The 17,108-nt window shown below is 47.2% G+C and overlaps 1 protein-coding gene across 1 annotated transcript in view; it reads left to right on the forward strand.

Annotated features, from left to right (window-relative positions):
• Positions 1-17,108, forward strand: part of LOC142592671 (uncharacterized) — a 473,797-nt gene that overhangs the window by 126,120 nt on the left and 330,569 nt on the right. Inside the window, exon 5 of the mRNA XM_075704237.1 lies at positions 9,799-9,881. Coding sequence (XP_075560352.1) covers positions 9,799-9,881 — 83 coding nt within the window. The remainder of the gene's footprint in view (positions 1-9,798; positions 9,882-17,108) is intronic.

Here is a 17,108-nt window from a genome sequence, read left to right on the forward strand (position 1 = left end):
TTTAAGCTTCGGAAGGGAGACGTCTCTGTACTCTCTTTAGTACCGATGCGACTGCTTCAAGAGCTTTTGAGTTAAACTGCGACTGCGACATTACGACGAAGTCGGCTTCTTTGTCAGCTGGCAGTATTTGCGCAAATGGTTCACGAAGAACGTTAACAACTTGCCGAACTGCAGGTCGAGGCACTGATTAGTTGCCGCGCGACATGACATCTAGTCTCCAACACATCGTTGATGGTGACTATATGATGCTTTTCTGGAAGAAGCTCGGACGCCCATTTCCTGATTCTCATCCACAACCTTCCCAGGAAGGTTGTGGATCAGAACGGGATGGAGTCGCTGCTTTCGGTACTCTATCGTGGCACCACTCGCGAAAGTAGAGGAGGAGGAGCTTCAGACTACTTGAATTTTTGTCTGCACATATCAATCGAAACGGGCCACTTTGCTAGAATGCACTACATGTGGATGAGCACATTTGTTGGACTATTTCCGGCATCGGCCCACGAAATCTGCTAGTAGCAGAATACCAAATAAAGGAGGAAAGGGTTAGGGTTAACTTGCAATGAAATACATTTCCTTCAAAATAGGCATCGTGGAGTGGGTTTGTGAGTACCTTGCAGAAAAATTTGCCCAAGAACATTGGAACAGACCAGAGTAAGGCACGGCGCGCAAACCGAGGTCTAGGCCAACCATTCATATCTGACGCCAGAGGGGGCACGTGTGCGGAGTGGAAAGAGAAGCAAACACAGTGACAAAGGGACTAACACAAGTACCAGATTGAGACACGAAAGGAAGTTTGGGGTATAAAGTGGCGAGCTGAGCTCTAAGACAGTTGCCTAAGCTTTGGCGCATGCAACATCCCTTGGTACATAGCTTTTGAATACTGCAAGATTTCAAGCTAGGTGACAGAAGTGTGCTCGATACAGACATAAGCTAATGTATATTTTGGTGTCAATATGGAGGAGCAGCGTTTGCCCCACCACAGCGAAGTCCAAAGGCCTTGCGTTTTTTTGGGGCGTTAGAAATCTGCATTCGTCATAGAGGGTTCCCGAGACAACTTAGACTAGGCGTTAGAAAATATTTTACAGTTGTGGTTAGGAGACGTGTTCCATCGTCAGTGACTTCCAATCGTAAATATATTGATACGGAACAGGCGCCACCGTGTGGCTGCACTGAGGAGAAAGAAGACGTGTGTACCCGCTCGATATAGCGTTGCCATTTTGGCCTCCCTTAGGTCCCCTGTAAATAAACTGTAAATAGCATTGGGTATCAGCTACACGTAACATAATTTGGTGGAGGTGGACGTTCCCCGTACCCGTCATGGAGCTTCACAGCGGTAGCAGCGGCGACAGTGCAACTTCAGATCCTGCTGGCGGCACTTCATCTACGCAAGCATCTCCGCCTGGAGCCCCGACTTACGTCACCGTCCCCCCCCCCCCTCGGAATCCTCGTGGTTTCACCGGAGTCGGCGTTCCTGATGTTGACAACTGGCTCCGGTTATACAAACGTGTCAGCACCAGTCACAGTTGGCATTCGACTATTATGCTTGCCAACGTTCTTTTCTACTTCGACTGAGCTCCACTGGCATGGTTCCAGACTCACGAAGAGGAGATCTCGAGCTGGGATGTCTATAAAGAGAAGCACCGCGACCTTTCTGGCAATTCATTCGGTCGCCAAGTCAATACCAAGAAAGCCCTTGCCACACGTTTACAGAGGTCGACCGAGTCCTACGTGTCGTACATTCTCGACGTCTTGGCCCTTTGTGCCAAGGCTAACACGAATATGTCTGAGGACGATAAGGTTAATTACGTCCTTAAAGGAAGTGCTGACGACGCCTTCAATTTACTGGCGTTTACGAACGTCACCAGCATCGCTACAATCCTCAAGGAGTGCCGCTGTCTCGAGCATGCTAAAAGCCGCCGGGTATCCGAGCACATCACGCGACTTTCCAACATAGTTGCTACGTCATCATGTGACAGCCTCTTCCACCAGCCGTCACGATGTGACAACTTCAGCCGCATCATTCGTCGTGAGGTCGAAGCAGCACAACCAGCGGCCCCTTCATTCCCGTCACCTGATCATTCTCCGGTGACAATCTCCTTGATCCAGACCATCGTCCACTAAGAGTTGTCCAATGTCGGCCTGCAATCCATCCGTTCCCTACGCTAGGAACCTCTTTCTCCACGCACGTCCCACCCCGCTCTTCTTACTCTTCTTATGAACAGCGCAACCCATCCGAATGGCGAACCGTGGACAAGCCGATCTGTTTTAACTGCAGACGCCTTGGACACGTAGTTCGCCACTGCCACAGCCCCTGGACTTCTCCGATGCGCTATTCTCCTGGTTACCACCCTCGTCCCTCCACTGCGTTCATTTCCTTCGCTTCTTCTATTGCCGCCCCATCATCTGACCCTGCGACACGTTTGACACCACCCCGCTACTCCCACTCGCTTTCTCCCTCCCGCCGTCAATCTCGTTCGCCCCCGTCACGCCGTGCTCTTTCTCCGACCTACTCGCCGCACCCCTAAGCGGAAAACTAGACAGTGCAGCTTCTGGAGTTGAAGCTACAATGACGACATTGGCACGAAATCCTCGCTTCACCTAACCCACGAACAATAATCTTTTGGACGTTCTCGTCGAGAATGTTCCTGTGTGCGCTTTGACACCGAGGCGCATGTGACCGTTATGAGTGCTGCTCTTCACCGTCGGCTGAAGAAAGTACTGACGCCTCCCCTAAACCAAGTTGTACAAGTCACTGACGGAGGGACTGTCGCTATTGTTGGCATGTGCGCTGCCCGACTCACCATTGCTGAGAGACACACCGTCGTTCTCTTCACCGTCATCGAGCATTGCCCTCACGAACTCATTCTTAGTCTGGATTTTCTTGCCAATCATTCTGCCCTCATGACTGTTCGGCCGGCTCACTTCACCTTGGCTGCCTCTTCTTGCCGACCCTGGGGACCCGCCTCTAAACCATTTGAGCTGCATGGATTCTATTCGCCTACCGCCTCACCCTGTGACACATGTGACTTGTCTTCACCAGCTGTACCTGACGGCAATTACGTGGTCGCGCCAATTCCGGCCGTTTTACTTACACATGGTGTTACCTTGCCGCACACTGTGCTGAAAATTACTGGCAACCGCACCTGCCTTCCCCTTGTCAATTTCGCGCTAACCGCGCAAGTTCTGCCTCAGTGGATCTCACGGTTATAATTAGCGCTTTGCGGATGATGAGGTCAAGCTATTCACAGAGGAAGATCTTTACAGCTCACCACATACCGTGACGTTATCGCACGGTACTAACGTCAACATTGAGAAGATGGTTTCCTGTGACCTTATAACTGCTCAAGCTGAAGCCCTTTACCGCGTTCTTGAAGGCTATCGCGCAATTTTTGACTTTGACAATCGACCCTTAGGTCAAACGTCCGTCGTGACACATCGCATAAACACTGGCGATGTGAACCCTATTCACCGATGTCCATATCGTGTTTCTGCGTCTGTACTAGCTGTTATCCAACATGAAGTAAAAAAGATGCTTGAAAAGGACATTATCGAGCCTTCCTGTAGTCCCTCGTATTCTCCTGTCATGATTGTCAAAAAGACGGATGGAACGTGGCGCTTTTGTGTATATTATCGCCACCTGAACAAAATCACAAAAAATGACGTATTGATGACGCTCTAGACTGCCTGTACGGTGCCACCTATATTTCTATCGATTTGTGGTCCGGCTACTGGCAGATATCCGTTGACGACATGAACCGAGAGAAGACTTCATTTGTTACCCCTCACGATCTTTATCAGTTCTAGATAATGCCTTCCGGTCTCTGTAACGCGCCCGCCACCTTCGAACGAATCATGGACTCCTTGCTTCAGGGGTTCAAGTGGTGCACCTGTTTATGCTATTTGGACGATGTCATCGTTTATTCGTCCACATTCTACACGCATCTAGACCGTCTTACAGCGATTCTTAACGTGTTGCTCCGCGTCGGGCTCCAGTTGAACTCATCAAAATGTCACTTCGCTCGCCGCCAAATCACCGTCCTTGGACACCTCGTGGATGCCAGAGCCGTGGGATCTCATCCGGACAAAATTTGCGCCGTTACGTACTTTTCCTTCTCCGAAGTCTACTAAGGACGTTCGTAGTTTCGTGGGGCTGTGCTCTTATTTCCGACGCTTTGTGAAGAATTTTGCGACCATTGCACGTCCCTTACCGACCTCTTGAAGAAAGACGCCCCATTTTCTTGGGGCCCCGTACATGACGCATCTTTTTCGCAGCTCACTACTCTCCTTACCACACGTCCGATTCCGGCCCACTTTGACACGTCTGCCTCAACGGAAGTTCGAACTGATGCCAGTGGTCATGGCATAGGAGCAGTGTTTGTACGTCAGCGTGGACATGATCGCGTCATGCCAGCCGACTTCTCTCACCAACCGAGCGCAATTGTTCAATCACGGAGCGCGAGTGCCTCGCTTATTTGTGGGCTGTTGCGAAGTTTCGTCCATACTTGTACGGACGCCCATTCTGTGTCATCACTGATCACCACGCTCTCAGCAGGCTATCCTCCCCCAAGGACCCCACGGGACGACTCGCTCGCTGGGCGTTACGCCTGCAAGAATATACCTTCCCCGTGGTATATAAGACGGGACGCTTGCGCCAGGATGTCGATTGTTTGTCCCGCTATCCGGTCGACGAACCTGATGCGGACGCCATCGCTAGCGTTTTGTGTCCCAGTTGCTTCAAATCGGCATGGAGCAATGCGGCGATCCTTCATTACGAGCCCTCATCGACCGTCTGGAGTGAACGCCTAGCCGCGGCTCTCTCCGGACGTTTTTCCTCAAGGAGGGGACATTATACCGCCGCAATTTCGATCCACACAGCCTTTCTGCTCGTCATTCCATCACACCTGCGTTCGACTGTCTTCCATCAACTTCAAGACACTCCCTTGGCTGGACACTTCGGCTTCTCGCGCACATACGACCTTGTACGCCGTCTGTTTTTTGGCCGGGTCTCGCCCGCTCCGTGCGGCGCTACGTTGCCGCCTGTTAGCCCTGTCAGCGCTGGAAGAAGCCCTCCACACTTCCAGCTGGATGTCTCCAGCCGATCGACATTCCCCCCGAAACTTTTTTTCCCTGTTGGTCTGGACCTTCTTGGACCATTTTCTTTCTCGGGCTCCATAAGTAAATGGGTCGCCGTCGCTACTGATTATGCTACGCTGTACGCAATCACCAGAGCCCTCCCGACAAGTTGTGCTACTGACGTTGCTGAATGTCTTCTCTATAACTTCATTTTAATGCACGCCGCTCCGCGCCAATTACTCACTGACCGTAGACCCAGCTTTCTCTCGGCAGTCATCGAGGGCATTCTCCGCTCCCACTTGACAGAGCACAAGTTCAGCACGTCCTACCACCCACAGACCAACAGCCTCACGGAGCGCCTCAACCGGACTATCACCGGCATGATTTCGAAGTACGTTGGGGCCGACCACCACGACTAGGACCTTCACTTACCATATGTGACGTTCGCGTATAATTCATCGCGTCACGACACCGCCGGCTATTCACCATTCTATATCCTATATGACTGAGAATCCGCGTCGCTCTTGGACACTTTGCTGCCCTCGCCCGCACGTTCAGCCACTGAATACGCCCGCGACGCGATCGCATATACCACGTGCGCTAGCTCTCCCGCACCCGTCTCGAGACCTCAAAGGAGCATCAGAGACGCCTCTATGATTGCCACCATCGCGACGTGCACTTTTCTCCGGGTTGTCTGGTGCTTCTCTGGTCACCCATTTGACGTGTGGGCCTTTCCGAACTGCTGCTGTTGCGCTACACTGGCCCATACCGTGTAGTGCGACAAGTGACCGATGTCACGTATGAAATCGTCCCCGCCGACCTCTCAGTGTCATCGTCAACTGCAAGTGACAACGTTCACGTGGCGAGACTAAAGTGATACCGCGCACCTTTAACCGCGGATGTGTAGATTAAGCACCGGGGCGGGTGCTTCTACTGCCGGGGGTGATGATACGGAACAGCCGCCAAATTATGGCTGCAATAAGGAGAAATAAGACGACGTGTGTGCCCGCTTGATATAGCGTCGTCATTTTGGCCTCCGCTAGCTCCCCTTTAAATAAATTGTAGATAGCATTGGGCATCAGCTACACGTAACAACATTAATCCTCATAGATTATCCCATGGATACAGTCATTGTAAGTGCACGGTTTAATTGGTTCATTTTTCTGCGCGTGAAATGCTAAAAGCTCCATGTGAGTGCGCAACTGTGCGTCGACACATCAAAATTGATTTCGAAGAACTACCAGGGCTCACTGCAAGACACGGTAACCGTCTGACCTTTGCATACGAAGTGATAGTGGCAGGACCAACGCAGCTCGCGATATGGGGGTACAACACTAAGGTGGAATTTACTCCAGCAACTGACATGGGGTCCACAAGCGACTGCGACTAGTGACCAAAGAACTGCTCACGGCAACAAACGTTCCCAAACGGCGAACCCGAACTGCCAGTTCGCGGACTGAAACACCAATACATCGCAATTGGTGCCTTTCCCGTCTGCTCACGCCGTCACGGACATCCAAAATAAGCGTCCGCCGTGCTCTCTCGATCCTGCGTCACGTAAAGGTACACGAACTTTGCGACTCTAATCACTTAAATCACAAAACCAAAGTATCCACCATTTACCGGGTGATCAATTTTGGCAGTTTCTGCTAAAGCGATATTGTGGGACTCGCGTGATGGCCGGTGTGAAATGCCGTAAACACGGCCAGCTTATTACTTCCAGGCGACAGCTTACCGATTCCAACGTTTACGTACTATAGAGCTTCCTTGGTTGAGAATTGCTCAAATTGTATCGTTTCACCTGTGATTGGTTAGACTAATTCTTTTTGGACAGCTAAAAGTTATTACCCTCATGAGGTGGTCGTACCAAGCTCTTGGCCCTTTATTCTAAGCCGATCTAGCCGCTTTCAGCTGCATCAGCGAACCCATATGCGTAGCGTTTTGTTACTGCTGCGAATAATGCATGCGTCTATTCGTTATAATGTGCAATGTTCTCTAAGGTAGCCTTTTTCGTCAAACTGTGTTTCACCGGAGTTTGTGTCATATCGACATACCTTCAGCCTTGTCTCGTATATTTGAGCGACTGCTGAACAACAGCACTGCTTACATATAACACGCGTTTGGTCGAAGTTCTGTGTACTTAGCTAGAAAGTAATCAAAGTTTAGTACAATCCGATGTATGGACTCGCTTCTATTGAACCAAGCATAGATTTTTACACAATAATTACTACGGGGAACTCTGGTGCTAGTGTGTACGGGAGCTGCAACGAGAACAGTTGTACTAGCACGTGCATTATGGGTAGTACATGGATTTGCGTAAACTTCGTCATTTTGGCTTCAAACGGCTTTGTGACTTGTAAACTCATCATTTTCAACAATGTACTGCGTAATAAATAAACATTGTCCGACGGCAGGATTCGAACACACGAACTCTATGCGTAAACCCTCAGTCATTTTTCCGCGTCGGGATCATTCTTGCAAAGTTAAATAATGTGTCATTCCCTCGCATTTGGTCAGTCATTCATACCTCGCACCTCGAAAGAATGGAAGCATGATATTCATACCATTCAGCCACGGACGCATGTGGCGACAAGCGACCGAAACGCCCTTAAGAATTTATCGCGGGCATGCCACTGCCTTGGGACGCTTGGCGCGTTTCGATTTGACCACCTGGAGAAGCTCAGTCGTTGCAATTGGTAGCAATTGTGCGTGTTCGTGGCGTCTTCTGCTCTTCGAACCGTATTGATTGCGCTGAATTTATATAAGATTTATGTGGCGTAGTATACAAAGCCAGAAGAACATCCGAATCCACAAGCACCAAGAACAGACAAATCCATGTACTTCCCATCATTCCCATGGTGGTACAAGGACTGCAGTGCCAAGAGTTCCCTCTAGTAATTATTGTATGAAACTCTATAGAACCAAGTGTGCGAGCTATTTGCTTTCTACTTCTATCACACGAGCAGGCAGAAACCCTTTTACGTTTAAGCAAGCGGTCTTTTAACAAGTTGACTCTTTATTGAATAGGTGTTGCTCAGCAGACGTATGGCACCGAAGATCTCATTTTAGTGTTTCCTTCTGAGCGCGCTATACGGAAAGCGTGCTACTAGCGTTCGAAACAAAATCGGCCAAAATAAACTGATGTACTTTCAAATATAAAGTGAAAACCTATATTATTACACGGTTTTCAAGAAAATTTCAGAACCCCAAATTAAAACATGTTAAATTAAAGATTTGTTGTGGTAGTTTAGAGAGAGGGTCGACCTGCTTACGGGAGCCGTTCGACCTGCTTACGAAGGCGCAGAATAAAATAAGCGTTAGTGGGTTCACTGCTCCTTCTCCGAGACATAAAATTGTTTTTTGTTATGATGAGTCTAAGCGACAGACAATTACGCCTTCGATATATATATACATATATATATATATATATATATATATATATATATATATATATACACACGCTGGTTTCGAGACTACTCCTTTTCGTGCATAAAAATGATCGACGAACTCCACTTCCAGGAAAGACGGCTTGTGAAAAAGAGATCGCACTCTCTTTCTCGTGCGTCTGCGAGCAAACCTCATTTTTCGGGACAAGTCTTTTTGCTCAAAAGATTTTCGAGTGCTTGTGTGACAGGGGTTATTACTCGCATTCAAAAAAGCGGCAAGCTCTTATTGCATCTGCGTGGCTATGTATTTGGTAATGCTGGTTAACACATTGAACCGCGTGTGCTTTTAGCTTCCGGGGAACTTGGTAACGTGTTCCACAGCATATACAGGATTGTTTTTATTGTAGATGTAGAAATGAATTTATTAGGTAGATGGCACAATTCTAGTTCTTGCGTTAGATTACTCATGGGCGGAAGTTACTTGCACAAGAATTCAAATGCGTTAGGGAATGTGCTGTTCACCCCGTGGTTCAACCTAGCAGTAATACTGTTTAAACTGAAGTAGGGAATAAATATTGACACTGCACTAATTAAGCTTGAACTCGTTATTTTACCGTTGAAATAGTTAACTTACAAGTTCTTGCCGCTTAATTCGCAAGGCGAATCCACATTGGCGTTGCTGTAAGTTAGGCGCTTCAGTGAAATAAACGGCACTTTACAAAAAGTGGAGGTAGGACCCAGAAAAAATGGACGGCCCGTATAAACAGGTGCCATCATCAGAATTTTTTTTCGACCAGTATACGTTGGGGAATCATCGACTACAATTAGTATTTTCAATACGCACCATAGAACGCAGTTCGTCCTGTTAAAACCTTAATTAGGAAATTATGGTACTTCGTAGAATGGCGTATTTAATTTGTGGAATCAATGTTCAATTCTTCCGTCCTGTACGTGGTTTAAAATAGCGCTATCTGCTATAGACCGTTTTATGTTCTGTGTAGAAACTGCTCTATATTGTGGACACTGTTAGCTGCCACATGGCAGGTAGCGTGATGTGTGTATAATGCGGGTCAGGGATCTCTTGTTATTGCGATGCAAAAGATTATTTTCTTGCAATGAAAATTATCTTTTGTATACTTATACTATTGAAAAAACAATCCCGGCATCTTGCAAAGGATACGTTATGCTGCGCCCTGAAAAGGCATCTGACGTTAGTATGTATTAATCAATATGCTCAGGTTGACACTGCCTATTGCTAGCTTTTATATAAGGGTCAGCCGACCAATCCTTACAGTGGAAGCCGGTTGTAGAACGTTCCTTCCCCGTCTTTATTTCCAAGGATTGTGCGGCTTGGTGCATGGACAACTTGCACCATTGTCCTTGCCATCGCTCTGGTTGTCGCTCCCAGAACACCCCGAGTCGGTAAGTACAAACAATTACGCTGCGTCCAAGTATCAGCAAAGCACCAATAATGCTGACAACTGCGCTAGAAATGAAGTGAACACTTTCGTGCGCTTGAACTTTTTTATTCACATTGGGTTAACTCACTGTTTTCCAGCTGATGTTCTCCAAAGCCTGCGATTAAGGGCAGTGGTCAGCTATGGATTGTGGTAGGCAGGGCAAGGCAACAATGCTGTGATTGAAGGCTGCATTTATGAGGCATATCATCTTGCGCCAACCGGTCAACATGCCAACTGGGTGCTGACAAGAGACGAAGAATGAGCGCTGTAATTCTTCAAGGAGCGTGTTGTTTAAAAAAAATGCATCCGATTGCGCATTCATTCCACCATTCACCGCATTCATTGCATTCATTGCATTCATTGCGATGTCTTTCCCCTGCCATTCGATTAGCAAAATAAGCGATCATACGTCTCCAACGGTGCGAGCGCTTTTGAAGGTGCCTTGTAATTTACGAGGAATGTTGGATGTCATTGTGTAAAACCACGTCCGATAGTAAACGTAATGTCTTGTTTTATGCCAGTAGCAACGAGACCGGGTAGCCATCTGATAGTTCATAGACGGCATAGAGTATGTCCGTTACCTTCGCGTCTGCACGGCTACTCCTCAATATCTGCAAATCTACTGATTACCTCATGAATACCAATTACACTTTCTCCTCACACAGTGCCACCTAACTATATATATATATATATATATATAGTTTTTATTTCTTCATTTATTCAGTCGAATTATTTTTGGAAGCGCGCTGTACTTTGCCAATAACGCAAAACCTTTAGAGAAATTAAAGAACACATATATGACCTGGTGCCCAACACTGCACATCGCACGAGATACTGAACGGAAATGATTTTTCAAAATTAGCAATCGTCCTGCCTGCTGCCCACATTAGAACCCGCACACAGGCACACTTTCACAGCCTTTATTAATAATAATAATAATATTTGGGATTTTACGTGCCAAAACCACTTTTCTGATTATGAGGCACGCCGTAGTGGAGGACTCCGGAAATTTTGACCACCTGGGGTTCTTTAATGTGCACCTAAATCTAAGCACACGGGTGTTTTCGCATTTCGCCCCCATCGAAATGCGGCCGCCGTGGCCGGCTATCGATCCCGCGACCTCGTGCTCAGCAGCCCAACACCATAGCCACTGAGCAACCACGGCGGGTAACACAGCCTCTGTTGGGCGCTCGTTCAACTCCACCTTCTATTCATTTTTGTAGAGTGGAACCCTGTGCAAGTGTATTTTAAGATGCTTATCGAATATGTGCAGCAGCGATTCTTGCGGATATTCTGTGCTCGACGCATAGGCAGAACTACTCTTGATGGATTTGTTTGAAAGATGCTGGGACCCAGATCCTTTCACAGGAGACTTGGAGGTAGTAGTACGCTATGACACTGAAGTGCTATGTGGTACGGTTTTCTCTGACCCACTCTTGTATTTTCAATTTAGTATGTAAGCATCTACCATGGAACGCGTTGGCAGCTGACGACAGGGTTTTTCTGCACCATGACATTGTCTGTCGGTCGGGTCGGGTCGGACACCGCCTGCTGCAGATGCCAGAGTCTTTGTCAGCTTTAACTCATAAAGGCTCAAATGGGGTCAGTAAGTTTCCCGCTTTGTTTTGAAATCTGACTAAGCTAAGCTTTTCAAGTCTTTTTTTCTATGGTTGATTGGTCTCTAGTGAATAGCATGTGCGACGTTCGCAAACTGATTGATTTGCTGAGCTTGTTCTGAATGGTATCCATGACAGCATCCCCCAATGCAAGCCCAAGCGATATAAACTTCCGTGTTGATTTTCTGTTGAACACATAACTGCTCTAAAGCGTGAAGAGGGCGAAGAGTCGGTTCCCGAGTCAAGAGAATTGTTAGAGAAATTCCTTCTGCTATGGTCAGTCGGTAATCACCTGTACAACAGAATCACAATTCCCACAATGAATCATTGTAGAAGCGCCTCTAACTTGCTGGCGGACATCGAAAGACCTTTCCGTGGGTGCTCCAGCAAACGTGAACATCGTTTCCGTCTCCTGAACTCTTGTGGTGGAGAAGTGCAAGCAGTCGCTGATTGTTTCGCTGTTCAGTTTTCCTGTACGCATGAACCATCAATTGGCAGCACAGTCCACCCGCCCAATCTCTAACTCGGTATACTTTGACTACAATCCGATCAGCTAAGCTTCACGCCAATGAGCCCGAGTCACTGTGGGTGCAGAGCACATTTTGTAGCCAGAAAAGTGACTTATACGACATGTCGTTGGCCTGTCAGCAAAATTGCAGTATTGACATATTACTAGTGATGTGACCCCCTCTATTGTTGCATTTGTGAACCAGGGGTTCTGCTTTCTTTGACGGCGTTATTAGTGTCGACGTCTCCCATTTTAATTCTGTAGAGAATGAAAACTAAATTAGCTGACCAGAAGGATATTGTAGAAATTTGATAATTCGAGAAACAAGTTCATAAATAAGGTCTTATTACGGCATATTTTGGGGCTAGTGAGTCCGTCATAGCCGAAAATAAACATTACACAGCAATCACTACACAAAAGCAAAATGTCCAACTTGCTGATATGTTGTTCTTTCATAGCTTTCAGTTATGCAGCGATGCTTTCTGACATTATGAAACGACGCAAGTAGAGAAAACTATAATTTTTTCGGTATTGCCAGTGGCAGAGAACTTCGCCCCTTCTAAAAGCAACGGCTGCACTGCTCATCTCCAAGCGATATGGCAAATGTTGTGATATTGTGAATGTTGTGTTGTGATAGAATAGCGATATTGTGGCAAATGTTGCTTCTTGTGCAAAGGGACACTTCGGAGCTGATGCGTCGTCGGAATTATTTTCTCTTGAAGCTAGTTTGGAGCTAAATTGGGCTCTGACTTGAACGAATGCGACATATCCAGAAACTCACGTAAATCGACACACTATACAGGAGAAAGTTCCTAAAGCTCCAGAATATTGTTTAAAACAAAACCGTCGTTCTACAACATTGACAAATTCAACGACAGAACAGCTGCCTATGCAAGGAGAAAGAACCGCCAGCAATGATATAGTTGAACGAAACTGAAGCGGAACAACGCCTGGAGTTATAGCTAGTTCACACGCCGAAATTTCAATGCGCACGTCCGTATTAGTACTACACGTTCAGATGTTTACATAACCGAGATTCATTACATGCTGGCTCATAATAATGCAATGGCAGAAGTTAAGCATTTGGGAAGCTTAACGTGTGGGAAGCAGAAATAGACCTACGGAATCGACAGTGTTAAGTTCGTCGATAAAGGAACGGTCACAATCTGGTGGGCGATAACAAGATATGAGTATGCATGTGCACGTAGGCACGGATATGTGAACACACATAATTTTGTGAGTACAATTGTTCGGGAGCTGGTAACAAGGAATGCTGTTTTTTCATGAAAACAAGAACGCCACCACCCCTTGGTTCCTTCACTCGTGGGCCCACCGCTGCAGCGCAGATGGCGGACCACCACCGCTGATCCCCCGTGTGGCGGCCGCACTGCCGCAAGTTGTCGAAGTTACCCTGGCTTCTTGCTGTTTCCGGTACCATAGGTAGAGTTGAGCAACGCCGACATCGCGCAGAGCGTCGATCGACGCGGCCAGATGGCTTCACAACACGAACGCAGGGCACAACGTAGCCGGTACAGGTGTATGACGATAAATGGCGTCGAAAACAATCCCCTCGTCCGCCGGCATACGCCATGTTCTTGCTCCTTCCCGGCGGGCGCAGTCTTTCCTCCTCCTCCTCCTCCTCCTCCTCCTCTGCCATCAAAGCAACATACAGAGGCGACGACTTCTCCTCATTCTCCTCTTTTGCCTTTCGCTTTTCTTTCTCCGTCACAGCGTCTCTCTCACCGCTCCTTGCACATTTTGCTTTGTAACGCCCTCTCAGCGCTTCAGCGTGGTTTTTCGCCGCCATATTTGAAGCGCTGATTATAAAAGTTATATAGAGGCCCTAGCCTGCCGCCGCAGAGATTATCAGGCACCATATCCTTTGAAGGTCCGTTTATATGCAGCACCTTGCGCATGAACGAAAATGTACTGCATATGTGTAGGACGTTATACGGAAAGACTGTAGGGTTTGTATGATGGTGTCATCTCCAGGGTCCGTTACTGATGACGCGTACTGAAGCTGTGGAGGAATGTAAGTTCCATAGAATAATAGTTTCAACGTAGATAGCGCTAGGGCAAATTTCAGTCCAAAGTATCCCACTCTACGAGCGGCCATGGAGGTTGTGTATTCAAAATGAATTTTCCTGAAAAGTTATCGGCAATGTGAAGCCACAAGCATCAGTATGATGTAACACATTCTAGAGGGATGGGCGCATAGATGGTGCAGATCATTGTAGAACAGGAAATCATGGTAGCCTTACTTTTTGATATCTAATTCTATGTGCCATGAACGACACCGATCAGGAATGTTACTGAGATCCTCCTTAATTCCCAGAATGTCTTAGAGAGTAGATATTTGACAGTATAAGAGCAACTCAGCGGATAAACGTTGGAGGAAACGTGAGTGGGCAAGGCTTCATTATAAATTAAGAATAACAAAGAACCGAGCACAGACACTTGCGGGAGGCCTGATTCAACTGGAGCTGGAGGTTTGTTAACGTAATTAGTGGTTACAAATTGAGTACGAGAGGTCAGAAAGGTGCGAATCCATTTATTTAAGGGAAGGTATTATATGTTTAGACCGCTTAATTTATGAAGGAGGTGAACGACCTCACTGAGCGCGCAGCACCACAAAACCTGCACGCTCCAGGTTCCGTCAGAAGGCTTACAGAATTCGAAACCCCACTTTTTTCCCTTGAATTGTACACATCACTTGACCGGCATTATCTTAATACGGATGAGTGGCGTGTAATGGCACAAGCAGCTCGAGTAGCGTAATATTTAAGCGTGCACAGAAAAAATTTCCTGAGTATACCTCTAAACAACTTTTTCTGACCTCACGCACCAACTTTTTCGGGTGCGAATGACCAACCTACACTTTTCGCCGCTTAGCTGCGGACGCAGCCGTACCAGCGTCCCCTTTCCATGCAAAATCATTCGTGGAATTATCGCATGGCCGGATCAACTAGCTTCCGTTTCACTTCGGGTGCCGCAGAAAACTACCGCATTCCACACTTTCACATTCCAGCCTCTTTGTGCCGACACTCGCCTCTCACTGCAATGCAAATTCTATACAACTGTCATTTTCTCCTGGCTGCTGTCTGTCAGTCTCGTCTTCTTTTTCTTCCCAGATTCGCACTTTCTCTTGAATCATTTTTCTAACTGCAGTCACCTCTTTCCTTATAGTTTATCTTTTTCTGTACATGTTCCCCGTCTCTCAAAAAGTGTTATTGCTCTATTGTTGTCATTACGAAGTAAGTAATTAGGCTTTTCATGCTATCTTTCTATCGCCTACCTTTTGGCCGTAGCCATTATACATATATAACTTTCTATGTTTCTATTTTACCCTGCACCAGCACCCATGCCCAAGTGTTCCTGGGCACGTTACATAATATAGATTCCAAAAATCTTACTGCCCGTTAATGCAGTGGCCGCATCGTCCAGCCCCCCTGAACGAGCAATCCATTTTCCGTTCTCCCGTACCTGGACAGACACGTCATTAGTATATTTTCCAGCACGCTTTTAACTCCTACAAGGCTGCTTCGGGAGTTGTTTCCCGCCCTCCAAACTTTGGAACTTCTCAAACACTTCCATATATACTGTTGGCTGAAGTGCCGGTGGATCTAGAGAGCCTTGGCCACCACCGCCGCCTCTCCTAAAGCGACGTGAGAGTGCATAAAAATGGAGGCAGGGAGAAAATTACCTATGTGTCCGACATACCGCTTTATAAAGGGTCCCTCACCAGGTCTGGCCATTTTGAGCTGAGAAACGCGGAGCACACAATGCGCGCTAACGATTGTATTTGCAAAGGATTACATCGCTACACGCCGCGTAAACAATGAAATTTCAAATTCTGTCGCAGCGACCGCGCTCCAAGCCGGACGGTTGCGTCCTCGTGTCCCTGCGCCTACGTGCTCGTGTCCGCAGTGTGACGTCGCTCATAGTGACTCGTGACTTCGATAATTATTCGAGGCAACATTTGTTTGTGTGATCTATTGATTGGATTGACGAATTGAAGTTTAGAGAAATAATGAAGCACACAAACGGAATGTCTGAGTGCTTTTTTGTTTTCCTTCGCACCGGAGCAAGACGGATGTACTTCCGCTTCGTCTGCTTGTTCCCACGGTCGTGTACTCATGTGCGCAAGTGGCGAAACCATGCCATTTTCTACCGTGTTCCGGCGCGCAATCATGCTCTGCGATCCGCTTCTTCTGCCTTAATATTCGTGTAGCACTGAATTATACCGCTAGTCACGTGTCCTTGTGCACAGGTGCAAAATTGTGCTGAAAAAAAACCTGATACAAAAATAAAGGTGTGGCCTGTGACGTTTGCGTCACGTGATCCTCGAGGTGCGGTATGGGATAACGCAGGGCAGGAATTTTGCTTGCGGAGGCTAGACGGACCGAGTGGAGAGAGCGTCTTGCTTGGCAGTGGAGCCCGCCTGCGGAAATGATGGGTTCGCAGCACTGAAACCTTTATATCTCGGCTATTAATGAGCCGATCTGAAAACTTTTGCAGCAGAACCCTACCTAGAGGACGTGTAAAAACTTCCAGCGTATAACGGAAATTTGCTATTGTGACTGGTGAGGGGCCTTTTAAGAATCGCGTGAAACGCTCTTGTCACAGTACTTGTTTTGAGCTCATTTTTGCAACAGGTTATCGCCACTTTATTTTCAAGGCAGGTTTTCGCTAAAATGGAGCGGCTGCTTGATTTCGTATGTAGAGTTTACAGCCCCCACAAATGTAGCCGTTTTTATTTTTACATTTTTAAATAGGCTTTCTTTGACGAAGGCTGCGTATTGCGCCTAATTTTTCAATCTAGGCAAGAACAAGAAAAATGTGCGGACCCACATGACATGGCACGCTGTCCTTGTCAGTAGTGCGTTGACACGTCACCATGCGCATATGAACGAGTACGAACATTCGCAAAAGGATGCGCTCGGGCTAAGCAATTGCTGGCAAGGTTTCTTGCAAAATTAGATCTGGCTGCAGCCTACGCCTTCCACCTGATCATCCTCTTCATAACTGTAGCGCCGTTAAAAAGATATCAGCTAGCAGAAAATTA

This window comes from Dermacentor variabilis, chromosome 9 (genome assembly GCF_050947875.1).
Source record: "Dermacentor variabilis isolate Ectoservices chromosome 9, ASM5094787v1, whole genome shotgun sequence".
Lineage (NCBI taxonomy): Eukaryota > Metazoa > Arthropoda > Arachnida > Ixodida > Ixodidae > Dermacentor > Dermacentor variabilis.